The following is a 16,355-nucleotide window of genomic DNA, read 5'->3' on the forward strand; positions in this document are numbered from 1 at the left end:
AGCTTGAACCACAATACGCCCATATACGATCTAACAAAACACGCTCTAAAGTTATAACTCTTCACAGATCATCATAATTCGACATTGCACATGTCATTGAAGGCTGAAGCGTTGTAGACATCGGACTAAGATGAAATGCCGTTTGACCGGAGTCACCTTGAAGTACCACCACGTGTTGACCCGGCAAATCAGCTGACGAGATTTACGTCAGAGCGCACACACACCAACCAGGCTTTTTCTCAAACGAGAGAATTGCTTTCAATCGATCGCTACGTTCCTGAGAATCCCGAAAGTGGACGCTTAGTCAACGGTTTAATGAAGGCGTTAGAGCATTAGAGGATTAGAATAAATGCTTGAATCGGTAAAGCGATGCAAATCTTAACATGTTTTGATTAAAAAGTACAGATTTTCTTTTCGGTTGGTCTAACTAACCCTTTGGCATCTGTTCACTAACCATTTTGCAAGTGCTCATTAACTTGTTATTCGCTATTTACTGTACGGCAAATGTAAACATTAGCTTAGCATAATGTAGCAAATATAGTAGAGTATAGTAGGTACTAGGTAGGCCTACTACCTGTAGAAACGTCTGGCTTTTTCATGATTTTTAAGTTAGTCTTGATTTTTACAGGCAAGCGTTCTTGATACTGCATTAAGTAGGCCAAGCATTGCTTTCAGAAGCATTGATGTTATAAAATGGAAGCTATGTTATTTTTAGGCTGTCACTCGTTTAGCGAAAACAATTCTACGTTCGAATCTCGTTTTCGCAGTTTCTTGTTAAGGTAAGTTATAGCCTATGTTACTAACATAGCAACCCAACCTAAATCTATCTTCTTATCTCAATCTGACTACAATACAAGCCTAAATAAATAAAATCAACTTTATTTATTTATACCCAATGTCTTTACCTAACTGCCTATCTCTAACAACGTGCTTCGTGGCCAACTTTCGCTGAAATAGTCACTTTTTAACTTTTATCATTATCTATATATGACAAGATGTATTGACGGAGAGAAGATCGAAGTAGACTGCCCATAATATTAATACATTACAAACTTAAAGGACAAGAAAGAAATGCTGGGCCTTACCTAAAACATTACTTCAAACAGTGGCGTCACGAAATCAGTAGAAGAAAGAAGAGAAGTAGAAGAGCTAGAAGAAAGAGTTATATAACTACGTACGTCATCTCTTGACGTCACACGTAAGATGATGTAACACATGGAAAACTGTAGTGTTACATAATAACGACGTCTACACCCTGTAACTTTTACTTTACAACTTTTTTCCTATCTAACATAAAGCGCTATGGTCATACACCAATCAAATTACTTCACACAAGATGAGATAACATTAACATAACATGCATTATTGCAACTTGCAATCTTGTTCCGCAGAGCGGTTAGTTAGAGCATTGTGCTTGTGAGTAAGTGAACCTATGTTTGCTATAAAAAGGCGTTACTGTTATAATCTTATACCTAAGAGCAAGGTATTAACTATGCTTGCTCAGTGCTGCTCAATTAGCCTTGGTGAACAATTTTAAATTTGGGCAAGACTACAAAATATGAAGAAAAGAAAACATTAAAATTATACATATACAATGTCATAATTAACCCTTATTCCAACGGAATTATCGTGCAGATCTAATGGTAATATAATGTTATTAGTGCTTTATTTCGTATTTTTAACAATAAGTGTTTGTACTATATTTTTGCCGTGTTTAGTATACACGACCCGGTTTTGACTACCTCTGAATTACGTCATTCGTACTACAGCGCTTAATGCGTTAGTTCTGCTATTGTCAGTCTGATATGTCAGTCTGTTAATTTTCAGTTTACCGAATGCAGCTTTTTCTCTGTGCTTTGAAAACCGTAACCGTTTCGTTGAGAACGAATGACAAATATAATTATTCAAGACATTGACAGTTGGTTTTGATACTGTGATGCTTAACTGGCTATCAGGAGTTAATGAATGCGCTATCAATGGAGTCAGATTGGCGAACAACTGACCGAGCAACAAATATATATAATATGATAATTAACAACAGTTCACAATTCCAACATTACCCTCAGTTAGCAGACAACAAAATGCACACAGACATCTTCGCCATTCCTCCTTAATCGTGGCTTCAGGGTAAACAATCATTGCAGAGTTTAAATCATGCAAAGACTTCAAGCAGCTTCTAACGATTTCGCCACCATTAACAATACTGTAATAATTAATAAGTGGTATTACTGTTAATAATACGCAACGTTGTTAATCACTGTTGGGGCTTGTGGAACGCATTGATGTTTATTTTATTATGATTTTGACGGCATGTCTTGTAAACCACCGTCCCATCGTTACACAGTTTTGCAATAAAATTTTAAGGATTTTGTCGTTAAAAGTAGCCTATAGATTACCAGCAGATGATGCAAACATTAGTTGTAAGATTTAACACATCATTAGTAGACCTGGTCTAGTTGTTATGCTAAGTTTTGGGTCACAGCAACACAAAGCAGCTGATGTTAAAAAAGAAACAACTGTGAGGGCAAAAAGCTTTTGGAACACAAAACGTCATACATTGACGTCATAAAAAGGGTAATGTAAGACAGCAACACCAAAGAAACAAGTCGGCCTACTGTCTATAGAGTAACAACTTCAAAGGGACAACAATTGCTGTTTGATCTTGTAGAATATAGATAAATTGTCAACATATTGCCACAAAAGTGCTCAAAAAAAAAATTCAAAAATTCAACTTCAAAAAAATACAAAAAATTCACAAACAAATAAATATTTTATAGTCTATTTTGTTTTAATTTTCTGGCCTTAAAATTTTATCACTTAAACAGCGTACAGCTTTGGCTATATTTTGATTGAAATCAATATATAACGAGTGATCGCTGATAAAAATGATTGTTGTATTCTCCAGTGATTGGTCAGTTGAATTTCTCACAATTAATGAAAGGTTAAATTTCAAATCAAGTTGAAAGATTAAGTTTGGTGACCGTACACTGATACATTAGTGACTAATATTAGTCCATTGTAACAACAAAAAAGCTTTGTTTTGAAATTGTTCCAATGTAAGGTTTCGTAATTAATGACTAGTTCAACTGGGATTTGTAATATAATAGAAAGCATTACGTTTTATTTACTGTTCTGTATCAGGAAGTCGTGACTGGACTTCCCGGATGTTCCTTTTCAACTGAAGTAACCTGGAAGGTCTCCATAATAAGCATGCCTTATGCTATGCTGTCAAAGTTGGCTTGAATATTGTCATCCATAGGTTGCATGCAGCACGTACGACAACTGAAGCATAATCATGTGACGTAACTTCCTGTGCGTTGGGGAACGTACATTATTTTATCCGGTTCGTTAGCTCATTTGCTTTTAGTTTACGTGGCATCTTATTGCAAAACGGTTCCTGATGACTTAAACTCTGGTTTTAAGTAGTAACATGTTGCAACAATAAAGTTAAACTAAGCTAAATGATAGGATAAAAAAGAAGACAGAGCAAGATTAGTCTCATAAAACATATTTTGTAGAAAAAGAAACTGTTAATAATTTGGATGGGCTAATATGCATAAGAAATCAAGAAATATAGAAGCGCTATAACTATAAAAAGAACTAGGGTTTACTTTATTACGGCTTGTTCAGGAATAGTGATATATATTTATTATCTTAGCATGAGTCTCACGGGATATCAGTTTTAAGACGGGTTTGGAAAAATCGGCATTGGCTAAAAAAGTTTTTCTTTTTGGATCATACCTTTATACGCACTACAGTATATAGCCTATAGTATGGATTTCTAGTCAGTTATCCCAGCCATAGCAAATTAAAACTTTCTGAGTATTTTCTAGATGTCCGTGCTTTAGGTGAGAATGCTTCTGGACTTGAACAATTTTACAAGGCCGGATGACATTACGCAAAATGAGTGACAACGATTACGAAATGCCCATTCCCTTCTCTAACACTGGCTTTGCTCCAGTTATTCCTGAGCCAGTCGCATCTTCAGACGAAGACTTTGTAGATGTACGTGATTTGCCAAGATGTACGTCCGAGGTAAACGTTTCATGTACGCTACAATGGTGAAACGGTATAAAAACTGAAACGTGTTTTGACGATACTGTTTATATTGTTTCATAAACTGACTCAAACAACTGACTGATTTTAACCGAGTTCATCGTTCACATATTGCATAGCGCTGGAGAGTTATTTTTACATTAATCTAGGATTTTAAAAGCATATCTTTTGTATATGTAGAATCACGTAAACCGTGCAGCACAACGATGGAGGCAGCATAATGCAATCAATCATTCATCCTCTTACAGAAGGTAAGCAAATGCTCATGTAATTGATCTCGAATTTAATGACATAACGCGCGCCCCAATTTCGGCAAGGTATGTTCAAAACGCTTTTGGCGTATATAGTTTTGCAAAAGTATTTCCAATTTAGAGCAAAGCAGTGAAAATAATATTCAAAGTTACGATAATTAATAAACTTCTTCAAAACAGAGAGGCTAAAATAGAATTTTTTCATAACTGCAGTAGAACTAAAGTACATTAGTCGTATAAAAAGCGTTTGGGATAACATCATATAAAAAGCCTGTAATGCGAAAGATTTTTATCTTTATATAGGTAGGTCTAATATAATTTTTTACGGTTTTACCAAGCCAATTTTAGATAACTTCCTGATAAAAAGTGCCATTTAATTCCATAATCTATACAATTTAAGCTATTACTTTATTCTAAACGCAGTAAGCAATGCGGTAAGTCACATTTACGATGTTACTAACTTAACGATACTATAGCCTACACAAAATCAACTTGTTTATATTGAGACTTGTAATTTAGAATACCCGCCACTGGTACTTCACATGAGGGCGCTAATAATCTAAGAAGATCAGTTTCGTTTGCTTCTTGCAAAACTGTAAGATCGTTATTTATAACGTTTTTTTAATTAATAATTTGATTATAACCTTTAACAATAATGTTTAAGAAAATCATACTGGACTTTGTATAGGTTATAGAAATAGCAGCAATATATTTTTACGGGTCTGCCAACCGGTGTGTTTATGATATGCTATAATCTCAGACATATATACGAGTATGTTGTGCCTATACAATGAAAAGAGGACAACAACAATAACGAGATTTTGTTAAATAAAGACAATTATTGGTAATTTATGTTTACATAAGTTGAAATTAATATTATATTAATTAGTTCTGTATATTTACTTTATGTTTCAAATAATCATAATTAATTATTATAAAATTGTATTTCTATTTTGTAGAATAAAATTTGTGGACCAACAGATAACACAACTCGAACAGAGAAACCACATTTAACTCCTCAAAATTCTGCGGCGTATGTTGTCTCAATTACTAAGGAAGGAAGACCTAATTTCAATGCTTATGAGACAAAAAAACATAGTCTTCCAACTCAAGGTTTGGTGATCAAATATTTTTCATAATCTTCATATGAACTTTTTAAGTTTTATGTTCGACACTTTGTAAACAAAATCTTTATAGCCTATATATAGTTTGAAAAGATTTGTTTTTAGTTATCCATTACGTTTGCATGTTTGACCGGCAGGATTTATAGCCTATATTAGAACTATTACGTACTGTGTAGATCAAAAGTCAAGAAGAAACACAACAGAAAAAGGAGAGTCTCTGAGTGCTCAAAGGTTTTTTGTGACTTTACTCTGTTTCCATGTACATTCATTTTCATAAGAACACTTTAAAAATCTGTATAGAGATTTCTTTCTGAAAACCAAGAAAGTTCAGCAACATAGTCATTTGCAATTGTCTCGCTTGTGACTAGCGCATTCCGTGTTTGGATTTGCCATATTTCTCAACTTCTCGTGCATAAAATTTTTCGATTGTATTCAAAACTTTGTATTTAGCCAATATTGCTGTCATTCTTTAAACTAAAAACGGAAATTTTCCAAAAGCAATAATTGCATCCACCAGGCTACAGAATACGTTAACTGCAATGTTCATTTTCTTGCTTAACGTCAGTGAAACGTTGATCAATTTACAAAAATAACTTACATGTAACAATCAGTTTACTTATAGTTGTATTTAGGTTAGAAGCTGAATCCATGTTACGCACTCACTCCTTTGGATCGTCCATACCATCTCGAGTTAACTTGAGAGATTCAGCAATTGATTTAGTTTCTGATGACGAAGACAGCGAAGCGTACACTGCCGTTAGCTTGGCAGGTAACACTGCTTTTAATCATGTTGTGACAACACACCTGGTGGTTGACCATAATCAAGTCAAATACAAAAATTGGAAGATCAAACAGTACTGTATACAATGAATATATATTTCTATTTACCAACCATGAGAAATTTACGCCAGTGGCTATTACCTATTCGTACATTAGCTTCAATAACTTAGTTGTGTACTTTTTATTTCAAGCCGTTTCATATATTTTCCCCGTTTTTATAGGGACGCTATCAAACAAAACTGCTGCGTTGGTTGCTCCCAAAGTTCCTTCCAAACGTAAAAATCGCAAACTTTATATTATCATCGCAATCCTCTCTGGCATTATCCTTGTACTTGGAGGGCTTGGTCTTGCACTTGCCTTGGCTTTGTTCAGATGACAATAAGAGTCTTAAGACGGGATCTTGAAGCATAAACAATTCTTCTGCGCAAAGATTAACGTCAGCGTACATTTATAATTGAAAGAGTCTGGCACTGGGATTTCGCTTTCTCCAGCCCAATAGAGTAATTTTTATCCATTATACTTTTTTTTTAATTCATTATAAAATTTCTGTATAGTTAAGTAAGTCTTGGTTAGTTATGTGTACATATTGCACTTTCACATGCATCTTTTTTTATGAAATATGTAACGTTGGAATTGTTGTTGTGTGAATAGTTGCAGGTTAGGCTAAATATCGTTTTTTTTAAATACTGACGAAATTTTATTCGTAACTTATGTTATAGTTAACGGTTTTGGAATGATTAATGATGGCTCATTGGATTGTTTTACAAAAAAGAAAGAAGTGAAGTTATGGAGAATAAAGAACTGGGTGTCATTAAATTTGAAACGACCGATTTTCATAGACTATTGAAACTAGGGATAGGAGGGCAGGAACCAAAACCAAATTTATTTGCCAAATATTTCCTTATGAGAGGAAGATTCGGGCAAACACGAAGATATTATTAACACTATCCAACGGGAGTATAAACCTACAATAATATTTACAACTATTACCTTTTGTGAAAACTGACTATCTCATTTCTTGGCTTAATTCAAGTATACTTGTAGACAGCAATCCTTAAAATAAAAGCTTGTTGACAAACGAATTTCGTCAGTTGCAGTTAGTCAGTTTGGGTGGACTGCGTGACATCAGGTTCGTTGCTTTTTGGGGTCTGGGGTAGTCTATAAGCTTGTAAATCCCGTGGTTTATATTAATGGTACTGGTTAGCACATCATGGTCCGGAACTAGGTTTACACGCTATGCTCTTTCTCTTACATGTGAAATGAAGCGTGCATGTATAACCGGATAAAGTTTTATTAAAGATATCTTTTTTAAAGATGTTTCGGAAAATTTCGATATAAAGATTCGTAACACCGTTGGCCTACAATCCCTACATGAAAAGTAGCTCATATCAATGCTTGGACGCTCCTTCTGAGAACTGAAAAATAAAGGTCTATCATATAGTAGCAAGCAGAAGGTTTACTGCAAATATAACCGAACTTTAAAGATCAGACAAATAGCGAGCTGCTCAATCATAACCTATTATTATATAGTCCTTATACAGCATATGCTGTTATATATCACAACGCGATCCAAGTATATATATATAAGTTATAGCTTATAGTTTTTTATATATAAAAAAGCCACGCACGTCAGGCTTTGAGGCTAAAATCGGTTTTAGAGTTTTTTACACCTTGGTATTATGCATTTCAAAGTTTGGAATGACTTAAACGTCAAGGCGAAATACGGTATACCATTTTGAATGGCTCCGAAATGACGATATACACGGTGATGATGAATAGATTTCCTATAAATGCAATAAAAACAACGTTGGGGTTTAAAACACAAACCATACGAGGAATCATGTATACATTTACGTGATAAATGTATATCGAAACTTATCAATTAACAAAGGTATAAGAATATTTAAATTATTATTGGTCAAGCCACAAATGGGTATAGCCTATAGGCGTAATGCTACTTGTAACACGGGCCAAGGCAAATAAAACCTAACTTATAATAACTGTATGCTTTAAGGTCGAGTTTAACTCAAACCTGAAATAAGGTGCAGAAACAACTTGTTTTAGATCTAGATCTCTTGGCAAATTCGTTACATTCTTTCATGTTGAGTGGCTGGTCACACCTGACAAAAATGCTAGCTGTGAGGTTTTGCAATGTTTGTTGTCAGCATTTGGTGTTAACTATGTCAGCAGTTGTTTATTGACAACTTAAGTGTTGTAAATAATTGCGACGCGCATGGGTTAGAAACTTTCATTCAAAAACGTTTTGCCACTTAAAATTTTTAAATGAAATGCGCTTAATGGTGTTCAAGCCTATCTTGTATGTTGTTTTGAAATGTTCAGTATGCTGACTTTGCAGATTATGAGCTATTTATCCGCCAATAGGTTCTATACTGACAAGCTGTCGATTTCTGTTTCAGGTGATTGCGAACGAAGTTTAATTATTCCTGTAATATAAATAATCAATTATAATTTTTACTTGCTTAGCGGTTTAGTCCGTAAAGGTCTATACAAGGACATGTGTGCTGCAAAAGACGTGAGCTTAAATATGCATCTACTTCAGTTACTACAGAGTAAAATCAGTTCGCAATCAAGAGTCAAGACATATCACCAAATTGTGATACAATAAAGTTAAAAAGTTTTTGCTCCTAAGTGAAAATTTATGCTTTCGTATTTAATTCGTACTAACACAGTAAGAAAACGTTGACAGTAAAGAAGCGGCGAAGAAAAAGTCCTGTAGCTTATATAAAGACCTGCCAATTTGATGAATTGAATTGTAACGGTTGACTAAGTTTTAATGATTGTAAAACGCTTATTAAATTGAGTTAATATATCATTTATGTCACATCAGTAGCATAATTCGTTACTACAGGGAGTTCAATGACCTATGCTCAGTGAAACCCCGTCGTGCCTACAGGTCTAAACTAAAAGTTTATTCGGTTACGCTACACCCATTCCAGCACAGTCGTTCAATAAAAAAAATCATCTTGCATTAACAGAAACATCAGCATTCAGCATCCGCAGCGTTCTTTTCAAAGTCAACGTAAAAACATATAATACTGCTGTACATATAGCACGGCCCAAATAAAATCGCTTTGGAGTACAAAATTCAAATACGTGAACTACGCATTGATCACTGCGAAAAATGCATGCTGGGATCTATAGCGTAAGATGTAACTCATACTGTACCTATTAGCACGTCATGCATAGTGCTTGCCAAGCACGTAACCTCATAACCTGATTGAAGTTCATCAACCATGGCTTTGAAATGGCATTTATGTAAGACTACGATATTTAGTATACCACTAATAAAACAAAGCAATTATAGCACAGTACAATATATAAAATTCCTCTTTCTATATATAATCTATAAATAATCCTCCATGTATAATCCTCTTTCTATAGTGTATAATGGTAGATAAACATCTCACCTCGTGAGTTGACCAATGATCATATATTTTTAAACGTATAAGCCTATTGCCGAAATGCAAAGTCAAGACGTTGTAAGCATTTATTCTATCAAAGGCAATGCTAACCAGACCTTAACCAAGGCTTAACGGGTCAGGTTGAGCAATTATAAACGTCTTGCCTGACTTTTTGACTTTTGTAAAAGAATAGCAATAATCTATTTCGATCCTTGTATTCGTGCTGCTCAATTACTGACCCAAACTATACTGAAATGAGCCAGCATTTCAAAAGAATAAAGTTCGTCTTTTTAGAATCAGGTCAGTCGTAAAAGAAACACCAATTTTAAAAGTTTGAAAGAAATATAGGAGACAATCTTTAAAGGTGTAATTGCATTCAATCTTTTATTGAATGACTTTTTTTATTATTGAAAGGAAAGTGGAAAAATTAAGCAACGATTGATTTTTTTTCGTGCACCTGATCTTCGACGCGTGGGTTGCGAAACAAAGTACAGGAAAGCGAACATGGAGCAAACAAAATTTCTCGCAGAGCCCCGCGAAATTTTAGCCTTTTTTGCGGCAGTTTCTTTTACTGAAGAATAGCCATTTGTCAAAAGTCGGAAACATACCGTTCGCGGCGTCATTAAGATTAAACAACAGAAGAAAAACGATTGTGCGGTATACGTCATGAGTGTTACTGTACAGGCTTTTTACCAGGTGTGAAACTGTAGCCAGATAGTGAATTCGCTAGACGCATTTGACATACAGCTGATACGAACTTTGTCTGCGTTCTGCAAAAATGTCCAGTCCAGTGTTCCGACGACATTCGAAAAAACCGAACAATTTTCATGGTAACTCACAGCGTTTTCGTGTGGCGGTTTTTGGTCAAAAAGGTGTTGGAAAAACAGGTAAATTGTAATGTACAGATTATTTGTCTTTATTCTAATTTTGGAATTATAGGTTACAATATACCAGAAAACTTGTTGGCTATATACACCAACGTGTTGCTCAAGTTGCTTTATCGATTTTTTAGTGAATTTTAAACTATTTAAACTATTTAACTATTTAAATTTTAAACTACACACAAAGTAAACCTACATTAATAGCATTCCTGTTAACGCTTGCAAATCCAATTTAAGTATCTGGCTATTATTTGCTAATGGGCTATTTATAGGCCTTACGCGCGCGCAATCCTGAATACCAATTAATACAGAAAGGTATAATTAGAATAGGATCAAAACATGTATTCCTAGAATTAGTTCAGATCTACAAATTCAACACATATTTAAAAAGTCGATTGAATTGGTAATAATTAATATAGAATTTAAATACTTGTTGTAAAATGTTGTTCAGGATTTATTGATGAACGAATGAATGTACTGTAGAATAAAACTTTGTGTTTATACCTTAAATTAAATCAAATGATTTAAAACGACCTAGAAATTTTTAGTATAATATTTCGTGAGTTTCCAAACAGATAAATCACATTGCACATTGCAACATTTTTAGATCCGCCCATCACATGACTGTGTTCAGGCTTGATTTGAAACAGTAGATAGCTAGTATTTGACCTGGCCTTCATACCTTGACAGGCATTTAAAACTTGTCCAGCGTTCAGATCCGTTGTCGTCACGCCAAATATTATGCGTAAAGTGGGTTTGACCAACCGTTCTTTCGAAGGTATGTTTAAAATATTTTAACAGTGGATGAACTTCCTCTGACGTAGTCAACCACTTATCCAACACTCATGAGCTATTTAAACACTTGCATTAGTGACAATCTCAGAATCTCGTGTTAGTCATATACCTCCGACAAATTTCGATGTTGTCTTACTGCTCATTTCAAGTCTGATTACTTTCAATGTCACTTATGTTTTTCAAATTTTATTTGTATTTTATTCCACAATACAAGTAAAAAATTAAATGTAGTTTCAGTAAATCATTGCTCGTAAAAAATATATTGCATTAACATAATGAATACAAACAGAATGGGGTTGATAAACTTAATTATATTATAGGTCGGTAGGACAAGCTCATAACCTTTGTAAAAGGAACACATGTTAAACGTTTTCGTGCAATAAAATACAAAAACTGCTTGTTTTGTTGCAGAATGTGTAAGTACATTGCATCTGAGCATTTCTTTTATTTTAGGTTAAACTGTATACAGCATCTGCTCATTGCAATACAAGTACAGTAACTAAAAACCTAACATACATGTTTTTCTTCGACCGTATATTTATTATTTAAAATTTTTACAAAACTTTTTTGCGGTAAACCACCAGACAATTGATCTCAGCTAAGTGCATCTGCATGTACTTGGCGGTATGTTTAATTTTTGATACGATGTCATGATTTTCATAGTCTCATTGGTTTTCTTTCAGCTTTTAACGTGAGATTTGTGACTAAAAGATTCATCGGAGAATACGATCCGTCATTAGGTAAGTTTAATAATGACATAAACCTTTCTAGTAATTATGCTTATTGTTATACAGTAGTTTTAAATAATATTATGTTACACATAGTTATAATTTTAAACTAGTCATATTTTTATTCATTCATATTTTTGCTAAATATATTGTCAAGCTATTAAAGATTTTTTTCAAATGCTATTGCGAGTTTCTGCAAATGAAAATGCGATTTAAGTAGTGCCTATAAACGACTCGGTAAATTACAGTAGTTGCATGAAAAGATGCGCGTTCTGGATGTACAGTACTTATACTGTGCCATTCAACTGGCTCCTTATAGGCGCATAATAAAAATAAACCATTTTTTTATTGACGAAGTTACCACAATCGCAAAATATCAGAACGATTGAGAAAATGTCACTGCTCGGGTTGTGATGTCGGCTTGAAGCATAATTTAGATTTTAGAACAAGTCGATTATTTTAATGAGTATGTAGGTCCTGTCACCACAGTGAAAGCAACCAATGGAAAGTACAGTTTTCCACGCTATAATCCACATCCTGTGTGTTCTAAACTTCAGACCGTCATTCACTGACATCATTTTGCAACAACGTGAAGTCAATCACTTTAGGTAGAAACAAGTTATTTAGTTTTTTATTTCATTAGAAAATAACGTTATTATCTTTCAAAGCTCGATTTCGATATTGATGTGCGCAAGTGAACTTGACTCTCGCATTTTATTTCATGTCGATGGATTTGGTGGAAGGTCTTACTTTTTGTGTGGAATGTCTTTATACAATACTGTCTGGACAGGTCTTAAACTATGTGCTAAAACGTCAGTTTTACAAGTGCAATGTTATTATTTATATGATGGGTGTAAATTGGGTTTTGTGATGACAACACCGTCACGGGGGGTTGCTTGAACTAACTGCCGGATAACGAAATTGCTTTGGAGCAATCAGCCATGTCCACCGTAAACATGCTTTACACGATGGCTGAAGCAAAAAGCCTTTTATGTAGAGTACTTTTCCTGACTTGTCCCTGGTCGTATATCACTTTGCTCTTGAGCAATTAAAGTCGATTAATGGATTTTGTGTAGTCATGCATAATTAAGACTCACGTGTTTTTTAAAGAGCGTTTACTGTTCCTCCGTTTTTAAGCACTCACTGTTGGTTTTGCAGTATTTAGTCATGGTTTTTGTCATAGAAAAAGCAGTTGTTTTTATATTTTGGTAATAACTTTATGATAACGTATAACTACCCTTGTTATATCTTAAAGAGTTATGGAGATCTTCTATACGACTTGGAGAAAAAATACTGATTCATACCTAATTACCGTGCTTCTCCGAAAAATAAGACAGAGCTTATATTATTTTTCGCTTAAAAATATGACACTAGGGCTTATTTTAGGGGATGTCTTTTATTTTCATTTATTAAAAACAAAGTTGAGAATTATGTTTATTCAAAATTGATCATATTATCGTCCTCTGTAATGTCTTATCGCTATTGACTAGGTATTATTTTAAAGGTAGGGCTTATATTAAAATCATTCTCGAAATTCAGGCTAGGTCTTATTTTCGGACAAACACGGTATATCAACATTTTTTGGGTGAGTTTAGAGTTTTTTCGAAATTGTAAAAGTTTCCGCATTTAAACGAATTGATGAACAGCTTTTGTTTATCGTAAATAAGTGGAAACTTTGTTTAAGCTGAAGATTGTTTAAAAATGTCTCACTGCATATAATCCCTTAAAAAATGCTTGATGTCATGACATACAGCATGAACTCTGACATATGTTTTGATGTTTTTGGTAACCTAATGTGAGATCGTTTTCCAACATTTACAACGTACAAAATTATACCGTGTCTTCAAAATTGATCAATCTCATCGCTTTTGAGTACAGTATAATGTTATGAGTAATACAATCGTAAAAAGTCTAAAGATACGATTGCCAATTCCATTAGGAACCAAAGGAAGATTTCAAGAGTAACATATTCCCCAACTATTTTTTTGTATAGACACTGGGAGGAATGTTGATGATAACCTTTGTTCTTCGTGTGAGGTATACAATTTTGTGACCGATTTAAACCACACGTTTTTACAGAAAGCATCTACCAGCGAGAATTCACGGTGCCACCAAATCACCCTGTTTTTTATGAAATCATGGACACACCTGGTCAGGTTGGTACATATTACTGCGGCTTTTGCAAATATGATCCAGTTTTACCTTTACTTAAACTCTCAGAAGAGTTAATGAGCAATGCAATGCTGTAGTCGACAGTTTAACTATGCGTTTGCTGAATGATGAAAACAGGAAGAAAACGATGAGGCGATGAAGGAAAAGATATCATGGGCGGATGCATTTATCCTGATATATGCTGTCAACGATGCAGTTAGTTTCAAAGAAATTGCTCGACTTAAATTTCTGGTTTATCATGTGCTGACAAATAGCCACATTAAGGTACATGTCTACTATACTCATTTTGATGTGACAACCTTACACTTGTTCATCTACCTTTTCATTAATTTTATGATAGTGTGATCACCCACCACCAGTGGTAGTAGTGGCAAACAAGTGCGATCTGGTGCAGGAGAGGATGGTATCAACTGATGAAGGACTTCGTTTTGCGTCTCACATCGGTTGCAATTTTTATGAAGTTTCAGGTTTTGATTTTTGCGTTTTTAATTTGCCTTCCATTTTAAAGTAGTGCATTTGGTAATTTATACATATTGCTCATGGAAAGTGTATGTTTTATAAGTAGTTGTTTGAAACAGTTCGAGAGTCAGTGGACGAAATCTCAAAAATATTTGAAGACCTTTACATGCTTTACCGTTATCCGGAGAAGTCAAAGCTGAAACATTCTCATCATCTTTCCACATTGCCTGCGATGCTTAAACCTAAAATTCACAAACATATCGACAAAATTCCAAGACTCCAGGGTTCCCCGGTTGTGGGCGGATTTCAAAAGCAGGCAGTCAGCGAAATAGATGATACTACTTCGAAAGAACAAGCTGATACAGAAATCAGAACAGATCAAGTTTGTGTGAAAGGCGTCGCTGCACACAACTACCCTTTAGGATCTGGAACAATTGCAGATGATTGTGAAACTCGAGGTTCTTCAGAAACGACGAACAATTTTGCAACAAAAGCTGCAGAAGAATTTTCTAAAAAAGTGCTTACTCTAACCTTGAAGACCGAAAACTTATAATTATTGGATACATGAGACAAAAAAATTTACTGATAAGGAAGTGATGCAAAAAATAATTACACTTATTACTAAACTACTATATCACAGCCACAACTGTATTAAATATCTAAAAAGGTTTTTTTAAGTATAAAATTTGACAAATTGTTAATATCTTTATAATAGCAAACGTACACAGTTTTTATGGTCTTTACAGTATGTTTAGGATGAGGCTTTGGTTTCTCAGCAGGAAATATAATATTTATCAGATACTTCATTTTTGTTTATTGTCGTGTTGATGAAGACAAAACTTGTGCTGCTAAGTTTGCTTTGTAAGGAAAAGCTTTTACAATGTAAATATAAAATGCTTACGTGAATAAAGAACCTGCTTCGCAATAAAAACTTGGTCAAAAAGTAAACGACATTCTTTCCCTTCAACTACTCGTACACCTGAAATCTACCAATTTGCTGTTTAGCGATTTAGGCCAGAAAAAGCTTGACAGTAAATTTACCAATTAATACAAAGATGGAGAATATTAAATAAAAACGTTCAAATTGAGCATATATTTATCGAAAAATAAAAAACTCTAATAATAACTTGTATAAAAATGCGTGAATTAGGCCCGAAAAAAGTCTCTAAGTTGAGCTAGAACCCCAACAAGCCGAGCCCAATTTTTTTTCTCCTAAGTTTTACATTTCCAGTGAAAAATATTTTTATGAATGTACCCGACCATGGAAAGAAAACTGGCTAATCGTAGAATGTAAACTGAAGCTAAGGAGACAATCCTTAAAAATTGGTGGATTGTCAGTCTCTTGAAAGTTTGTGAAAATTTGCAGTATGTAAGCCATAGTACAGGGGTAGCCAACCAGTCAGAGACTAAGAGCCTCGCTTCTTACTGTGTTAACCGCAAAGAGCCACATCATACACATTATGATTTATGACGCTTTTTCTTATTACGTCATAATACTGGATCAGATATTGTTTCAGTTTCATCATCTTTATTCTGGGTCGAAATCTGATGTAATCACTATATAATCAGTCATTATTTAGCAAATATCAATTGAACATTAACCAGTAGAGATTACTTTTCTGTATTATTTCTCTGCCTAAAATGGGTAAAATGTGTTCTCTTTCGGAGGTTCAATATGAACGAAAGA

At 34.2% G+C, this 16,355-nt stretch overlaps 2 protein-coding genes and 1 long non-coding RNA gene across 4 annotated transcripts; all 3 read left to right on the top strand.

Moving 5' to 3' along the window:
- The first annotated feature begins 103 nt into the window (after positions 1–103).
- LOC143469396 (uncharacterized) lies at positions 104–1,916 on the top strand. Its single transcript, XR_013119112.1, has 3 exons — positions 104–361; positions 629–779; positions 1,107–1,916. It is a non-coding gene; the product is annotated as an uncharacterized LOC143469396 (long non-coding RNA).
- A 1,917-nt stretch (positions 1,917–3,833) lies between these two features.
- Positions 3,834–7,041, top strand: LOC143471158 (uncharacterized). Of its 2 annotated transcripts, none has more exons than XM_076969541.1 (7): positions 3,834–4,035; positions 4,237–4,307; positions 4,827–4,902; positions 5,267–5,420; positions 5,608–5,662; positions 6,064–6,200; positions 6,433–7,041. In XM_076969541.1, the coding sequence occupies exons 1-7, from the start codon at positions 3,889–3,891 to the stop codon at positions 6,585–6,587; spliced, it is 795 nt and encodes a 264-aa protein (XP_076825656.1). In that variant the 5' UTR covers positions 3,834–3,888; the 3' UTR covers positions 6,588–7,041. The 2 variants fall into 2 exon arrangements, with proteins under 2 accessions (XP_076825656.1, XP_076825663.1); XM_076969548.1 differs by having other exon boundaries at positions 3,834–4,024.
- A 3,159-nt stretch (positions 7,042–10,200) lies between these two features.
- Positions 10,201–15,610, top strand: LOC143462510 (ras-related and estrogen-regulated growth inhibitor-like). The gene is made up of 6 exons (XM_076960743.1): positions 10,201–10,520; positions 11,993–12,049; positions 14,117–14,193; positions 14,327–14,473; positions 14,550–14,676; positions 14,788–15,610. The coding sequence occupies exons 1-6, from the start codon at positions 10,412–10,414 to the stop codon at positions 15,219–15,221; spliced, it is 951 nt and encodes a 316-aa protein (XP_076816858.1). The 5' UTR covers positions 10,201–10,411; the 3' UTR covers positions 15,222–15,610.
- The last annotated feature ends 745 nt before the right edge of the window (positions 15,611–16,355 follow it).

The sequence above is a fragment of the Clavelina lepadiformis genome, chromosome 1 (genome assembly GCF_947623445.1).
Source record: "Clavelina lepadiformis chromosome 1, kaClaLepa1.1, whole genome shotgun sequence".
NCBI lineage: Eukaryota > Metazoa > Chordata > Ascidiacea > Aplousobranchia > Clavelinidae > Clavelina > Clavelina lepadiformis.